This window comes from Trachypithecus francoisi, unplaced genomic scaffold, assembly GCF_009764315.1.
Source record: "Trachypithecus francoisi isolate TF-2019V2 unplaced genomic scaffold, Tfra_2.0 Lachesis_group17, whole genome shotgun sequence".
Classification (NCBI taxonomy): Eukaryota; Metazoa; Chordata; class Mammalia; order Primates; family Cercopithecidae; genus Trachypithecus; species Trachypithecus francoisi.
Genome location: NW_022681462.1, coordinates 107118237 through 107135907, shown reverse-complemented (window position 1 = coordinate 107135907; position 17671 = coordinate 107118237). Strand labels below are relative to the sequence as shown.

The following is a 17671-nucleotide window of genomic DNA, read 5'->3' as shown; positions in this document are numbered from 1 at the left end:
AAATGAATACCTTTCCAAGGAAACTTGGGAGATAAATATTTGGCTGTAGTTGATTTTAGACTCTGGAGTTCTCAAAATATGCTACCAAGCCCCAATTTAGTTTGCAAAGTGCCACTTAGCTGAAAGATATGAAAAAGTGGATGTTAACACCCCAACACACGCTTAAGCACAGAGAACAGGGGCAGTTACAGAGTCAGAGACCATAACAGGGAAGACCCTGGGGCTCCAGGGGAGAAACATCCTGGACAAAAAACCACAGCACCCCCAGACCCGTGATTCGATGAGCTCAGAAGGTCAAGTCACTTATTCAGGAAATGTCTTCCCGCCACCTACCCTGAGACCCCCACGCTGCTCCCAGCAAACGGGCTCAATGCAATCCCAGCCTCGCCTCCCTCTGTGTCTCATCCTTCAGCTTTAAAAACATGATCTTATTTCCAACTTAGGGCATTATTGTGCGGTGAGGAGTAGGGAGGAGAACAGAGAGGGAAAGGGAGAAAGAGAGACGGAGACAGCGGAGAGAGACATGGGAGGGGAGAGAACGCAGCGCAGCGTGGCCCACAGAGGGTGCTCACTCGTAGGGTATCTCCCTAGTGAGACAAAGGTGTTTGCTTCTCTCTTCTCCTCCTCATTTTCTACCCACCCAGCTGTCTGGGGTCTAACACTGTACGTTTTGGTGTGATTATTAACAACGTGACAAATTGCTAATATATTTTCACTGCAAATCTGTGATTCAGAGTTAACTCCAGCAAACCAACTCCTTCATCAACTTTCTTGACACTGCATTTAAAATACCTCCAAGGTATTATACACGTTTTATTGCGTTGAAATTGTTTTCACCAAGTTGAATTCTTTCTGTGCAAACTTTTACACTAAAAATTCATTCACCAGATCAGTTCTTTGGTCTCCATCAGTTTTGCCAATTAGACCTTTCGCCGTAGAGGCATTTTCCTCTGTGGTACAATTTCTTCAGGCCCAGCTTTCTTAGCTCAGCATTTTAAACTTAAATTTCATGAAGACTTTATCTGTCTGTTGATTCTTACTGTCCAGGGAAAATGTTAGATGTGTAGTTCCAGTCCTTCTCCATTTGCTCTTATTTTCACCAACTCTACTTTTCCACCATCACTTAGTTCTGTGATCTGAATCATTTGGTCTTTAAACCTTAAAAACTTTAATTACTAATAATTAAAACCCTCAGCTAACCATGAAATAGACTTCTGAAATACAGTTTTTCAGGTTTTCTTTGTCTCTGGTAAACTGTGCCCTATATCTTTTTGCTGTTTTCAGTTGTATCTTGTACTGATATCCCTACTTACAGTGTGCATTATAAATTCAAAAAAGGTTGAATCATTTGCATTAATTTCCAGCAAATCCATGGGAAAGCCGTGAGGTCCTTCCCTAGCATACAGCCAGGTTTGTCCTCTCTCCAGGCTGTCTAACCCTTTGTGCCCTCTCGCACCTGCCCACACTGTGAGCTGACAGGGTGCTCTTTCTCTAGGCGTGGCGCTGGGAGTTCCTGCCGTCTTTCCTCTCTTTATCATTAGATTCACAGGCATGCTGGATGGAGGTCAGCTGGGACTAGGCTGAAAGGCAGCCATGGGGCAGTGGGCAGCAGGATCCCTGTAAGCCGTGGGTGACCTGGTGCCCTCTTCCCCCAGGACCCTTCTCCCCAGGGACCCTCCTCCCCCAGTTCTCCCTTTCCCCAGACCCTTGGAACAGAGGTGGCCTGGGTCTCTTGAGATGGAGTCTGAGGTTTCTGGTCATCTAAACTGCATGTTGATGACAGGAGTTGTCTTCAGGACTTCATTAGGGAAGTCCGAGGGAACTGGCCCTTTGCTGGGGGACAGACGTAGAGTGGCCGCCTGGGCTACACGGCACGGAGGATCCGAACCTGTTGTAGTGGAATCCCTCAGAGTCGATAAGGCATCTATGAGGCACTTGGGGCCCAGAGGACCTGGGGAAGGACCTGTGCTCCTTAGAGACGCATGTTGGCCCTGGAAACGAGCAGGGGGACCGCTCCCAGGCTGGTCATGTATCAGCCCCAGCAATGACAGCCTCCTACCTCTCAGCCCCCTGTGGCTTCAGCTGAATGTGCATTATCCAGTTTCCAGCCCAGAACCCGGGCCTGGCCGCCAGGCTCATCTGCTTCCTCTGGGCAGCTCCCAGCCCCTCCCTCTGTGGCCCCACTTTCTTCACCCACTTCTGAGCAAGTGTTGGTGGAAAATGTGCCTTCCTCCCTCTCCTGACCCCAGGCTGTATACCCCACACCAGCCCTGCCACCGTGCCCTCGCAGTCTCTCTACCCCACACCAGCCCTGCCACCGTGCCCTCGCAGTCTCTCTACCCCACACCAGCCCTGCCACCGTGCCCTCGCAGTCTCTCTACCCCACACCAGCCTGCCACCGTGCCCTCACATCTCTCTACCCCACACCAGCCCTGCCACCGTGCCCTCACATCTCTCTACCCCACACCAGCCCTGCCACCGTGCCTCGCAGTCTCTCTACCCCACACCAGCCCTGCCACCGTGCCCTCGCAGTCTCTCTACCCCACACCAGCCCTGCCACCGTGCCCTCACATCTCTCTACCCCACACGGCCCTGCCACCGTGCCCTCGCAGTCTCTCTACCCCACACCGGCCCTGCCACCGTGCCCTCGCAGTCTCTCTACCCCACACCGGCCCTGCACCGTGCCCTCGCAGTCTCTACCCCACACCGGCCCTGCCACCGTGCCCTCGCAGTCTCTCTACCCCACACCGGCCCTGCCACCGTGCCCTCGCAGTCTCTCTACCCCACACCGGCCCTGCCACCGTGCCCTCGCAGTCTCTCTACCCCACACCACCCGTGCCACCGTGCCCTCGCAGTCTCTCTACCCCACACCGGCCCTGCCACCGTGCCCTCACAGTCTCTCTACCCCACATCACCTGTGCCACCGTGCCCTCGCAGTCTCTCTACCCCACACCGGCCCTGCCACCGTGCCCTCACAGTCTCTCTACCCCACACTGCCCCTGCCACTGTGCCCTCACAGTCTCTCTACCCCACACCGGCCCTACCACCGTGCCCTCGCGTCTCTCTACCCCACACCGGCCCTGCCACCGTGCCCTCACAGTCTCTCTACCCCACACTGACCCTGGCACCATGCCCTTGCAGTCTCTCTGATCTCTCCCTGGATATGCCCAGCCATTCCCATTTCTTGCCTTTTGTTCAAGCCTCAATCTTTCCATAGAATACTATCTCCTTATCATCTCAGCACAGCCTTGCATGTTCAGATCTGACACATCGCTAAGGCTCCACCCAAACACCACCCACTGTGTGCAACCTCCCCAAATCCCCCCACTGTGTGCAACCTCCCCAAATCCCCCCACTGTGTGCAACCCCCTCAAATCCCTCCACTGTGTGCAGCCTCCCCAAATCCCCCCACTGTGTGCAACCTCCCCAAATCCCCCCACTGTGTGCAACCCCCTCAAATCCCCCCACTGTGTGCAACCTCCACAAATCCTGCCACTGTATGCAACCCCCCAATCCCCCCACTGTGTGCAACCCCCCAGACCCCCCACTGTGTGCAACCCCTCAATCCCCCCACTGTGTGCAACCTCCACAAATCCCCCCACTGTGTGCAACCCCTCAAATCCCCCCACTGTGTGCAACCCCCCAAATCCTCCCACTGTGTGCAACCCCCCAAACCCCCACTGTGTGCAACCCCCTCAAATACCGCCACTGGGTGCAACCCCCACATCCCCCCACTGTGTACAACCCCCCAACCCCCCACTGTGTGCAACCCCCCAGACCCCCCACTGTGTGCAACCCCCAAATCCCCCCACTGTGTGCAATCCCCCAAATACCCCCACTGTGTGTAACCTCCTGAAATTCCCCCCACTGTGTGCAACCCCTCAAATCCCCCCACTGTGTGCAACCTCCTGAAATTCCCCCCACTGTGTGCAGCCCCCCAAATCCCCCCTGTGTGCACCCCCCAAATCCCCCCACTGTGTGCAACCCCCCAAATCTCCCCACTGTGTGCAACCCCCCAATCCCCCCACTGTGTGCAACCCCCCAAATCCCCCCACTGTGTGCAACCTCCTGAAATTCCCCCCACTGTGTGCAACCTCCACAAATCCCCCCACTGTGTGCAATCCCCCACATCCCCACACTGTGCAACCACCCAAAGCCCCCACTGTGTGCAACCCCCACATCCCCCCACTGTGTGCAACCCCTCAAATCCCCCACTGTGTGCAACCCCCAAAATCCCCCCACTGTGTACACCTCCTGAAATTCCCCCCACTGTGTGCAACCCCCAAAATCCCCCCACTGTGTGCAATCCCCCAAATCCCCCCACTGTGTGCACCTCCCCAATCCCCCCACTGTGTGCAACCCCCCAAATCCCCCCACTGTGTGCAACCCCCCAAATCTCCCCACTGTGTGCAACCCCCCAAATCCCCCACTGTGTGTAACTCCCCAAATCCCCCACTGTGTGTAACCCCCAATCCCCCCACTGTGTGCAACCCCCCAAATCCCCCCAGTGTGCAACCCCCAAATCCCCCCACTGTGTGCAACCACCCAAATCCCCCCACTGTGTGCAGCCCCCCAACCCCCCACTGTGTGCAACCCCCTCAAATCCCCCCACTGTGCGCAACCTCCCTAAATCCCCCACTGTGTGCAACCCCCCAAATACCCCCACTGTGTGCAGCCCCCCAACCCCCCACTGTGTGCACCCCTCAAATACCCCCACTGTGCGCACCCCCCAAATCCCCCCATTGTGTGCAACCCCCCCAAACCCCCCACTGTGTGCAACCCCCCAAATCCCCCCACTGTGTGCAACCCCCCCACATCCCCCCACTGTGTGCAACCCCCAAATCCCCCTACTGTGTGCAACCCCCCCACATCCCCCCACTGTGTGTAACCTCCTGAATTCCCCCCACTGTGTACAACCCCCCAAATACCCCCACTGTGTGCAACCCCCCAAATACCCCCACTGTGTGCAGCCCCCAAACCCCCCACTGTGTGCAACCCCCTCAAATCCCCCCACTGTGTGCAACCCCCAAAATCCCCCCACTGTGTGCAACCCCCTCAATCCCCCCACTGTGTGCAACCCCCAAAATCCCCCCACTGTGTGCAACCCCCAAATCCCCCCACTGTGTGCAACCCCCAAAATCCCCCCACTGTGTGCAACCCCCAAAATCCCCCCACTGTGTGCAACCCCCAAATCCCCCCACTGTGTGCAACCCCCCAAATCCCCCCACTGTGTGCAGCCCCCAAACCCGCCCACTGTGTGCAGCCCCCAAACCCCCCACTGTGTGCAGCCCCCAAACCCCCCACTGTGTGCAGCCCCCAAAATCCCCCCACTGTGTGCAACCTCCTCAAATCTCCCCACTGTGTGCAACCCCCAAAATCCTCCCACTGTGTGCAACCCCCCAAATCCCCCCACTGTGTGCAACTCCCCAAATCCCCCACTGTGTGCAACCCCCCAAATCCCCCCGCTGTGTGCAATCCCCAAAATCCCCCCACTGTGTGCAACCCCCCAAATCCCCCCACTGTGTGCAGCCCCCAAATCCCCCCGTGCAGGAGTGGCTTCTTCACCCTGTGAATCTCTCCTCCCTCCTTTGCCCAGAAGCATCTTGTGATTAGTAACGAGTGCAGTAAATATTTCTCATCTTAACAAGGTGCTCCGACCTGATACAAGGGAAAAATGGTTGAATTCAGAGGGACGGGCACATCCCGTCCCTGGTTTTTTTTTTTTTTTTTTGAGACAGAGTCTCGCTGTGTCTCCCAGACTGGAGGGCAGTGACGCGGTCTCGGCTCACTGAAACCTCTGCCTCCCGGGTTCACACCATTCTCCTGCCTCAGCCTCCTGAGCAGCTGGGACCACAGGCGCCCGCCACTGCCCCTGGCTAATTTTTTGTATTTTCAGTAGAGACAAGGTTTCACCATGTTAGCCAGGATGGTCTCAATCTCCTGACCTCGTGATCCACCCGCCTCGGCCTCCCAAAGTGCTGAGATTACAGGCGTGAGCCACCACGCCCGGCCCCTGCCCTGTTTTTAAAGTGTTTATGAAGAAGCTCAAATTCAAATGGTGAAATAGCCATATATGCAATTGTATAGAAAAGTCAGGATTATTTGACAAGGGTTGTTTTCAATGCTTTTACATGATTCAGAACCTCAATGAATATAGAAAATAATTTAAAAAGACATAAGACCTCTCTAGATTGAAATGAGCATAGTGCTTGTAAAACAGTAGTGAACAGTGAATGCAAAATATTTTAATTTAAATTTCTATTATGCAGCAAATTCATAAAGTAAGGAAAGTCTTTTTCCAACATTTTCAAGACATTTTCTGTTAAGACATGGTCTTTCTTCAGGTGGCTTTTACTTGGGATATTGAGAAGTAAGATGACGGAGTGGTGACGGTTCAGGTTGAGGAGGGCAAGGGCTGCCGTAACAAAGAACCACGTTTGGTGGCTTAAAGCAACAGACATTGATTCTCTCACAGTTCTGGAGGTCAGGAGACCCAAGTCACGGTGTTGGCAGGGCTGTGCTCCCCCAAAGGCTGACAGGACGAATGCTTCCTTGCACACCCCGTCTTTGGTGCCCTGCTGGTGTTCGCTGGCACCGCTTGGCCTACAGACTCATCATGCCAACCTCTGCCTCTGTCTTTACCCGGCCTTCTCCCCTGCGTGTCTGTGTTCAAATGCCCCTCTTCTTATAAGGGCACCAGTCCTGCTGGATTCCAGGTTCCACCCTATTCCCAGTATAGACTCTAACTAATTGCATCTGAAAACATTTTACTTCTAGACAAGGTCACATTCCCATGTTCTGGGTGGATGTGACTTTGAAATGATTATCAAGTAGATCCAGTTCCATTTACAGTAATGAGCAGAGAGTGAATGAGGCATTAATGCACTTTAACATGGCACGAACACCTGACATTCATTGAATTTTAATAGAAGCTGGCATTGGTGCTAACTCCTTACACACTTTATGTCAGTGGATTCTCACTGAAGGAAGTTGCTATTTTATCTCACTTTACAAATAAGAAAACTGAGATGCGGAGAGGTCACAAAGTCAAACTCAAGCAACACCCCAGTCCCCTGTGGTGATCAGGCTGAAGCGGTGACTAAATGCCATTTGCACCTGATGACACCGTCACAAACACTGAAGCCACCAAGGACTGTTGGGCCTGTACAGAGGAGAGGCAGACTCAGGCCCTCCCCTGGACGGGAGTGCTGTCTTCCATGTACACCTTGGCTGGAGTCCTCAAGGGTGGGGAGGTGACTGTGCACTGGCCTTTGGTTTGCGATGCCTTTGCTGACGCTGCTGGAATGGCTGTGCGGAGTGCGCTATGGTGCTGGGACTGTGCTCCCCGGCAGGAGCTGCTGGAATGCCTGTGCGGAGTGTGCTATGGTGCTGGGACTGTGCTCCCCGGCAGGAACCGCTGGAATGCCTGTGCAGAGTGCGCTGTGGTGCTGGGACTGTGCTCCCTGGGAGGAGCTGCTGGAATGGCTGTACAGAGTGCACTGTGGTGCTGGGACTATGCTCCCCGGCAGGAACCGCTGGAATGCCTGTGCAGAGTGCGCTGTGGTGCTGGGACTGTGCTCCCCGGGAGGAGCTGCTGGAATGCCTGTGCGGAGTGCGCTGTGGTGCTAGGACTGTGCTCCCCGGCAGGAGCTGCTGGAATGGCTGTGCGGAGTGCGCTATGATGCTGGGACTATGCTCCCCGGCAGGAGCTGCTGGAATGGCTGTGCGAGTGCGCTATGATGCTGGGACTATGCTCCCCGGCAGGAACCTCTGGAATGCCTGTGCAGAGTGCGCTGTGGTGCTAGGACTGTGCTCCCCGGCAGGAGCTGCTGGAATGGCTGTGCGGAGTGCGCTATGGTGCTGGGACTGTGCTCCCCGGCAGGAGCTGCTGGAATGCCTGTGCAGAGTGCGCTGTGGTGCTGGGACTGTGCTCCCCGGCAGGAGCTGCTGGAATGCCTGTGCAGAGTGCGCTGTGGTGCTGGGACTGTGCTCCCTGGGAGGAGCTGCTGGAACGGCTGTGCAGAGTGCACTGTGGTGCTGGGACTGTGCTCCCCAGGAGGAGCTGCTGGAATGCCTGTGCAGAGTGCGCTGTGGTGCTGGGACTGTGCTCCCTGAGAGGAGCTGCTGGAATGGCTGTGCAGAGTGCGCTGTGGTGCTGGGACTGTGCTCCCCGGGAGGAGCTGCTGGAATGGCTGTACAGAGTGCGCTGTGGTGCTGGGACTGTGCTCCCCGGGAGGAGCTGCTGGAATGGCTGTGCAGAGTGCGCTGTGGTGCTGGGACTGTGCTCCCCGGGAGGAGCTGCTGGAATGGCTGTGCAGAGTGCACTGTGGTGCTGGGACTGTGCTCCCTGGGAGGAGCTGCTGGAATGCCTGTGCAGAGTGCACTGTGGTGCTGAGACTGTGCTCCCCAGAAGGACCTCGGAAGTTGTTTGTAGGCATTACAGTATTGTCTGCCATTGCCGCGTTGACACGGGGTCACGGGGAGCCACCTCCAGTATTGTCTGCCATTGCTGCGTTGACACATGGTCAAGCCACCTCCAGGGCCTGTGTTCCTCTTCAGGCAGGCGGGCAGGAATGCTCAGGACCCGTGATGATGGCGCCATGCAGAGGTCAGGGATGAATGACCGCCGAGGCAGGGGAAGGAGTCCAGCAGCTCAGTGTTTGGGGAATGGGGCCGGGGGCAGGTAAAAAAACTTCTAATCAAGGCAAACAAATAGCTGGAAAATATAGTAGCTGTTAAGTTCTGATGGAAAAGCTGTTTTGTACTTACAGTTAAATCCCGCAGTATTTTTAATGCATTCCTGGATAACTTGCTCTTCCCTTCTCAAAAGGTCCCAATCTCACCAGAGTGTCCCTTCCTGTGCCGGCCCCAGCTCTCCACACCTCCCAGAGACAGGGGGGCCTCTACCCTTGCTCCCCTGGGACGGCGCTTCCTCCCCCTCTTCTCCAGGTCTGGGCTGGGGTCTTCAGGCTCAGGTGGAAGGTGGTTTGGGGCCCTTTGCCTGCACAGGGATGACGCCCTGACCCAGGAAAAGCTTAACGTTGCCTGTCACTTGGATGCATCCAGTGACGGGGGTGGAAATCCTCACTGCAGCCTGTCTCCTGCATGATTGTTGTAAGAAAGCCACCGCCCAGCTGCATGGAAACGGGTCCTCTTGGCTGCGAAATGCTAAAATTATTTTTCCTGTGAAGAGAACAGTGCTAATTTTTCCAAAATATATCAGATCATGATTGACTCAACTGAAGTGGAAAATGAAAGTGGGCTGGAGCGTTTCTGCCAAAGACAAGCATGGCCGCCGTGCCCTTGCTCATGCCCGGCTCTCTCCCCTCCACAGTCACGGTGCCGGGCCCTCTCCCGATAACTGGACACGTGTCTCCCACAGGACACGCGCTGGCACTAAACCCACACTGCCCATCTCGGAGACAGGCAGAGGAACTCCCCAGCTGAGATGCGGGAAGCACCAGGATGCAGGGACTTCACCGCAGGGCGCCGCAGCTCAGGACTCGGAGCAGGTGGGCCTGCCTGGACCTCCCTAGGGCCACACATGCTGCATGTTTCCAGCTGCCACCGCAGTGGTTGGACAAGATCTGAGTGTAGGAGCAGCTCTGATGAGGCTCCCGGCATATTTCTGTTTACCCCTTGGTTCCTCATCCGTTCTGCGCTTTCGTCCTGGAGGTTTTATTTACAAGTTAATGACAATGAGCCAGAATGTGAGCCTGCCTAGGGAGAGGAAGGAAAATGCCTTCCATTGGTACAAACCAGTTCCAAAACTAGGGGCTGACTTTCAGGCGTTGGCTTCCACTTATTCTGAGGACTGGCTGGAAGCACAGGAGAGGAAGGAGAAGCTGAAACAAAATGCTGACTTTTAAGTTCTGTTTTTTAAGTGGAATCGTTATAATCAGTGCGGAAAAATGTTTACGTTTATGTTTTACCAACTTTACCTTGTATGCAGAACCCCAAGTGAGGCCGTATTAAAAAGTCACTTGTGTAAGTTTGACTGTTGAACTTAGAGAAGCAGAGAGCAGAACAGTGGCCTCCAGAGGGCAGTAGGGAGATGCTGGTCACAGGCACAAAGTCTCAGGCAGGAGGAGGATGCCTCAGATCTGCTGCACCACATGGGGCACACGCTTTGTCATAATGATCACATATTTCAAAATTGCTAATATAATAGGTTTTTTTTTGTTTGTTTTTGAGACAGAGTCTTGCTCTGTCACCCAAGACTGGAGTGCGGTGGCACCATCATAGCTCACCGTAGCCTTGACCCTCCTGCCTCAGTCGCCGGAGTGGCTGGGACTACAGGCACTCACCACCATGCCTGGCTAATTTTTGAATTTTTTGCAGAGATACAGTCTCACTACGCTGCCCAGGCTGGTGTTGAGCCCTTAGGCTCAAGAGATCCTCCAGTCTGAAACTCCCAAAGTGCTGGGACCATGCCCAGCCACTAAAATAATAGATTTTAAATGTTCTCACTGCCAAAAAAAAGATGTGAGGTGATGATATGTTAATTAACTTGATATAATCTCTCCATAATGTAAAGGTATCAAAACCATGCTTAAAACGTAAATATATGCAGTTATTATTTGTCAACTAAAATACAAATTTTAATTTAAACAAAGTCACTTGCATACAGGAGGGGGCATTGCCAGCATGATCAGGCTCCCTTCCGAAGTTCAGTGTGAAATTAGATCCTGTCCTCGGAGACGAGCAGAGCCCAGGGTCATTCTGCTGAGAGTAGGTTCATCTTTGCACCTGGCTGTCACACATGGAAGAAAAAGACCTGGCCTGGGAGTGAGGCTCTTTGTGAATTTAAATGCAACCCCAGGATACCTTTGTTAGCCACAGCAAGGGTAGTGCCAGCAAGTCCCCTGGGCCCCTAATTAGCCTGACTGACACCAGGGGCAAGGCCAGGTGTTCTGTGCATCCATGGTTGCAGGGACCTGTGTGCTCAGCACGCTTTCTTCCTGAAGGACCCTGCCTGCGGATATCAGATCCCGCTCTGAGTAGGAACCTTTGCCACGTGGATCCTCTGTGGCCTCCTGCAAACAAGTGTTCGTCCAGGAGCCAGAAACTTCCCTCTGGCGTGACGAGGAAGAAGGATGGTTCATCTTGCCAGCAGTCCTTTGTGAAAACAGCTCCTATCCGGGCCCTCCTGTCTTGTATCAAGTGTGTGCTGTTACCGGAGCAGTCAAAATTCAGATGTTATTAATGTTTGTTCTGCATTTTTGCAGGGGAGTGCCAGGATGGAAGGCCGGGATACTCACAGGCTGCCGAGAGCCCTCTGAGGGCAAACTGGCAGGACACTGATCCTGCAGAACAGCTTCGTGTTCCCAAAATCACCGTACAACTGTTTTCCAAACACAGGCAAATCCAAAATCACCAGGACGACTGTTTTCCAAACACGGGCAAATCTAGCACCATGTTGTAATCACTCTCAGGCAAGGATGAATAAATGTTGTAACTGTGCATTTGTCTAGCCTTTTCTTGTAAGCATTGCCTGATTTGTTCCTTCTGGGGCTTTGCCATTAAAATGTATTTACAGATGACACATCTTTATTTTGCGAACCCTGGAAACACTACTCTTGCCATCATCCTATCTCCACCTTCTGGTGTCTCTGACGCTGTGCTCGTCTGCATTCTGCCCCGGCGGTCCCTCCGACACTGGTATTTCCACACCCGCTGCCCATCACCAGGTGTCCGCAGGGCCTGCATCTGGCTTCCCTCTTCTCCCGAGAAGAGCACTCCTGGCTTCCTGCAGGGCCGGTGGGAGGAGGAAAGTGATTCTGAGGGAGAGGCTGGAGCCTTAAGGACCAACAGGGCAAAGTGACTTGTCTCATCCTCCAGAGATTCACCAACATGTCAGCCTCAGACCGCAGGCTTCTGCCTCCAGCAGCCGCCCTGCCGCGCGCCTCTCTCAGCCCTCCTCATCCCCCTCACTCACAGGGAACACAGCCCAGTGATCCCGGACTCCTTGACTCAACTAGGCAGCCTGGGGGGCACCGTTAGCCACGCTGACCCTGTAAAGCTGCCGTCCTCATTTCCTGTGTGAAGCAGCTGAATTCCAGGGTGCTGGGTCCCAGCCCAGGCAGCACTCAGCCTCACCCACGGAAATAGTCAGGGGTCCTTCAGCACTGAAAGCAAATGCAGGCGCATCTGACCTGGAGTTCTACCTCCACTAAGAGAAGAGAGTAGTCACCAATCATGGATGAAACAGGCCGTCTGGGCAACACTTAATGGTCTCACCCACGGATGCCAGCAGTGGCCCGGGAGGGCTGTGAACGTTTCGCTTTGGGATGTTTTATTTCGCTCGAGTGTTCTGTAGAGAACACGTAGTTTGCTTTTCATAACTTTTGTAACCCAAAAATACCAGACTGTTGTTTTCCCTAGGTGCTAGGCCATCCTGTTCTACGTGTTCCCAAACTCTTAGTTTTGTTCATGTAAAACTCATTCATGATCTCAGAATTAAAACAATATGAAAAATATCCTGGCAAATTTCACAGATTGCCCTTATCACACCTGTAAGCAGTCCATTCTCACACTGCCATAAAGAACCACCCGAGACTGGGTCATTTATAGAGAAAAGAGCTTTAACTGGCTCTGGGCTGCACAGGCGGTGCAGGTGGCATGGTGCTGCCATGTGCTCGGCTTCTGGGGAGGCCTCTGGAAACACAGTCATGGCGTCATGGCGGAAGGGGCAGGGGCAGGAGGCCCATCACAGGGCAGGAGCCAGGATCCGGGAGGGAGAGGAGGGAGAGGGGCAGCCACACACGGAGACCGCCAGATCACAGGAGACTCACTGCCTGCACAGGACCAAGAGGGGTGGTGCTGGACTCTTCCTGAGAACCCACCCCATGATCCCATCGCCTCCCAGCAGGCCCCTCTCCAACACTGGGAATGACAGTCCCACATGAGACCGGGTGGGACACAGAACCAAACCGTATCAACACCCAGGGAAGGGACACCACCCGGCTTCTGCAGAGGAGCTGCCGAGAGTTACCATCGGCGGCTGAGGAGAGACACGGAACCGCAGCAATGCACAGCGCATCAGCTCCCGCTCTGGGCAGCGAAGGGGGGCGGCGCCCAACCTCTGGATCATGCACAACGCATCAGCACCTGCTCTGGGCAGCGAAGGGGGGTGGCTGCCCAACCTCTGGATCATTTCCACGAAGCGAACACGGGCCTTCTACTTCCAGACGCTGCCCTGCCACGCACTGGAACACACTGACTGGGGAGCGGTCTTCCCTTCCACCTCGGAGCCTCTTGCTGACACCAAAACCAGGAACCCTGGCTTGATGCGGTGCCTACATGACCTCTGCCCTCTAAGATTAGCCAGAAGGAGCAGTGCCATACAGTGATGGTTAACGTCAGGCCTCAACCTGGCTGGCTGGAGGGAGGCCCGGCTGGCTGGTGAGGTCTTGTCTCAGCCTCAGCTAGATGGATGGATAAGAGGATAAGCTGTTTTGGAGGAGACTGGGGTGTGAGTCACAGACTGAGGGGAAGACCTGCCTGAATGTAGGGTGGGCACCATCCAATCCTGGATGGAACTAAAAGGCAGCTCTGTCTCTCTCCTAGAGCTGGGACACTTCTTCTCCTGTCCTTGGACATCAGCACTCTAGGCTCTTGGCCTTTAAACTCTGGGCTTGCAGCAGCACTCCCTGCCCTGGGCTCTCAGGCCTTCAGCCTTGGACTGAGTCACACCATTGTCTTCCCTGGCTCTGAGGCCTTGCGACTTGGGTGCTAAGTCACACGACCAGCATCCCAGAGTCTCCAGCTCTAAGACAGCCTGTCACGGGACTTCTCAACCTCCATCATCACATTTCTCCTACTGCGTATCCTCTTTCCATCCATCTAGCTAGCTATCTGCTTGTCCATCATCTATCTATCTATCTATCTATCTATCTATCTATCACCTGTCTATCACCTATCATCTATCTATCTACCTACCTACCTACCTATCTATCATCTATCACCTGTCTGTCATCTATCTATCACCTGTCTATCTATCACCTATCATCTATCTATCTATCTATCTATCTATCTACCTACCTACCTATCTATCATCTATCACCTGTCTGTCATCTATCTATCTATCTATCACCTATCTATCACCTATCATCTATCTATCTATCTATCTATCACCTGTCTATCATTATCTATCTATCACCTGTCTATCATTATCTGTCTATCTATCTATCTATCTATCTATCACCTGTCTATCACCTGTCTATCTATCTATCTATCACCTGTCTATCTATCTATCTATCACCTGTCTGTCTATCTATCTATCTACCTATCTATCACCTGCCTCTCTATATAGCTACCTACCTATCTATCTAGCCTATTGGTTCTGTCTCACTGCAGAATGCTGACTATAGTGATACACATATTTTAAGAGTCCCGGCATGATTACGCGCTGATGGCTCACAGCCTCGACAATCCTCAATGATGGGATCAGCCTTAATTCGTGTGCACCATCTTCACAGGGCTACAATCCTGACACTCCTTGGGGTCAAAGGGGTTTAGGGTATTAGTTACTTTATGGGTCTAATGATCTTGTTGATATGCTGCCAGGATTTGTAACAAGTTTGCCAAATCTCAGTCTATTTAAAGATCTAACTGAGAAGACGGCGCCTGGCTAAGTATCCAGGGAGTCGGTCCGCTTGCTTCCCAGGCCTTTCTGTGTTTGTCACACCATCCACTCACTTTCATTATTTCTGTTGGGCCATTCACAGGAGAATTTCAGGCAAACTGGCCGCGGCTTTGGTCTCTTACTGGGATAATTGGCACTGTGTGATGTTAACCCTGGAGACCACCCCAAGGTCACTCTCTACGGCCCCTTGATTTTGGAGAGGAAATGGCTGAGCCCCAGGCATCGGAAGCGAATTGCTTAGAGTCACATAACAAATTTACGTTCAGGAAGAGATAACAACACACTTCACCATCAGCACTTGGTAGGACTGCCTCACCCCTGCCATGGCGCTCACGGCCTCATCATCTCTACCCAACCTCGATGTCCCCAAATTGTGCTTGCTATTTGGTTGACTGCTTCTTCCTTATTGAACATTCTGCTATCCGTGAATGACTCTGGCCAAATTAACGAGAGCCATGCGACCTACTGGTCTTGTAACACCCATTCCTTGTGAATATGACACGTGTCGGAACACACTGACCCAGCCGTCCCCTGGGAGCGGGGGTTCTGGGTGTGTGGGGTCCTACAGGTCATGGATCTCTCACTAAGGATGTAATTTCTGAGTGAATTGGTCTTTCCTTGAAAAAAGAAAGAGGGACACTGTATCCTAGCAAATGCGGGTTTCCATGAGCAGACACCCCCCCTGCTGGGTGACTTGGGAAACAGCAGAATCACCATTTTTCTGGACCTGCATCTTCACTCCTCTCAAAGAGCACAGGTGTCTACTTGATTCCAGGGCGCTGGATATGTGCGTTGCACATGGAAGCCTTTATTTTACTTTTTGTGGTTTTCATGCTTGTAGTTAAACATCACCACTTTCTCACTCAGCTGTGAATGTCAAGAGCCTTGCGCCCTGTGGGCTTACTGAGCCCTGGAATAAGGGAGAGAACCTCATGACGCCCATGTCAGCAATAGCTTTGCAGATGCCTTCTCAAAAGCCACAGACCCCAGACATGCTAAGGACAGGCACTGCTCGTTGCTTACAGACTCACTTACTTGCCCGAGCGTCCACTTAGGCCCGCAGATAGTAGGATTGACGAGAAGAAAGGCCGGGAAAGGACAAAGGCTGGAGGGTACGTGTCCTCTGCACCTGCAGGCAGCTACTAGGTTCAAACAGTGAAGGGCATCAGGCCCAGGCAGAGCCCAGAGCCTCTGTGAACCCAGAGCTTTCCTAGTAAAGTCTGCTCCCTGGGCAGTGAGAGTTTCTATAGGATGCATGGGGTGGCCTTGGACTCACTCAGGGGTGTGCGTCCTCCCTGTGAACAGATGGATGAAGCAGAAACTCCACACAGAGGGAAGCACAGTCTATGAAGAAAGCTCACCCAGGACACAGCACACGTGGAGATGTCAGCACGTGTGGGGGTTTGGGAGAGGGTCACGGTCTCTTCGCTCATGACTTCCTGCAGCCAAGAATGCAATCTGCAATTAGGGCACCAGACCGGGGGGCGTGGAGGAGCACTATTCCTGGGGTTAGGGGAGCACTATCCCTGAGGGCAGGGAGACCGCTATCCCAGGGAGTCAAGGAGGAGCACTATTCTTGGGGTTGGGGGCAGCTTTAGGCCTGGGAGAAGTGGGAGCACTCTCCCTGGTGGGGCGGGGAGGGAGCACTTGGCCTGGGGCTGGGAGAGACAGGTGGAGTCTTGGGTTTGAGTTTCAGAACTTGCAGGTTTCCGTCTCTGCCCGTGTTGGTTTCCTGGGGTCGCGTCACGGAATCCCACTCACAGGGTGGCTCCACACGGAATGGACGCTCTCCCCATGGCGGAGTCCAGCACTCCCGGATGGAGGTGTCTGCGGGGCCACGATCCCCCTGGAGACTCTTCGGGGCCGTTCCTTGTCTCTTCCAGGTTCTGGGGGCCCCAGGCAAACCTGACCGGGGCTGCCCCGATCCAATTCCGCTGCCTCTGCATCTCCTTTCCCTCTGTCTGTGGAAAACGCCTCAGCCTCCCTTTGGAATGGGCACGGGCTGTGGCACTCCGGCGCCCCCAGGTGGCCCAGGCAGCTCCCCACTCTCAAGGCCCTAATCTTTCCCTCTAAAGATCCTTCTTCCTTCTCCACCTAAGGTCTCGTTCACAGGTTCCAGGGACTCGGATATCTTTCAAGGAATCAGTTTTCAGCCTTCCACATCGCCATGAACTTTCTTGAAATAAAACTCCAAATCCTAACTCTGCATTTGCATGATTTAAATAATATTTATTGTCAAGAAGAGACACCTCTCAATAACTGAAATCCTGTGATCAGCGAAATAAGTATGTCATGTGAGTATATCAATAAGCATTACACACACGGAAAGACACAAACACCGCACACACACCCAAAACCACTCACACCACCCACCACACACACACACTACACACAGAGCCAAAAATCCCACACCACCCACCACACACACAGCCAAAATCACTCACACCACCCACCACACACACACCACACACACAGCCAAAATCACACCACCCACGACACACACACACTACACACACACCCAAAAACCACTCACACCACCCACCACACACCACACACACAGCCAAAATCACTCACACCACCCATCACACACACACCACACACACAGCCAAAATCACTCACACCACCCACCACACACACACTACACACACACCCAAAAACCACTCACACCACACACCACACACACACCACACATACAGCCAAAATCACACACCACCCATCACACACACACCACACACACACACACACACACCCAAAACCACTCACACCACCCACCACACACACACCACACACACAGCCAAAATCACCACCCATCACACACACACCACCCACCACACACACAGACAAAAATCACACACCACCCACCACACACACACCACACACACAGCCAAAATCACACACCACCCACCACACACACACACCACACACACCCAAAAATCACACCACCCACCACACACACACACCACACACACCTTCCCCACAGCCAGCCAAAAATCACTCACACCTCCTACCACACACACACCACAC

At 53.5% G+C, this 17671-nt stretch overlaps 1 protein-coding gene across 1 annotated transcript in view; it reads left to right on the top strand.

The window, feature by feature from the left end:
* Nucleotides 1-11541, top strand: part of TPO (thyroid peroxidase) — a 100677-nt gene extending 89136 nt beyond the window's left edge. The window contains exons 15-16 of the mRNA XM_033176693.1: nt 9383-9512; nt 11229-11541. Of these exons, the coding sequence (XP_033032584.1) occupies nt 9383-9512; nt 11229-11282 (184 nt within the window). The 3' untranslated portion in view covers nt 11283-11541. The remainder of the gene's footprint in view (nt 1-9382; nt 9513-11228) is intronic.
* Nucleotides 11542-17671: the final 6130 nt, after the last annotated feature.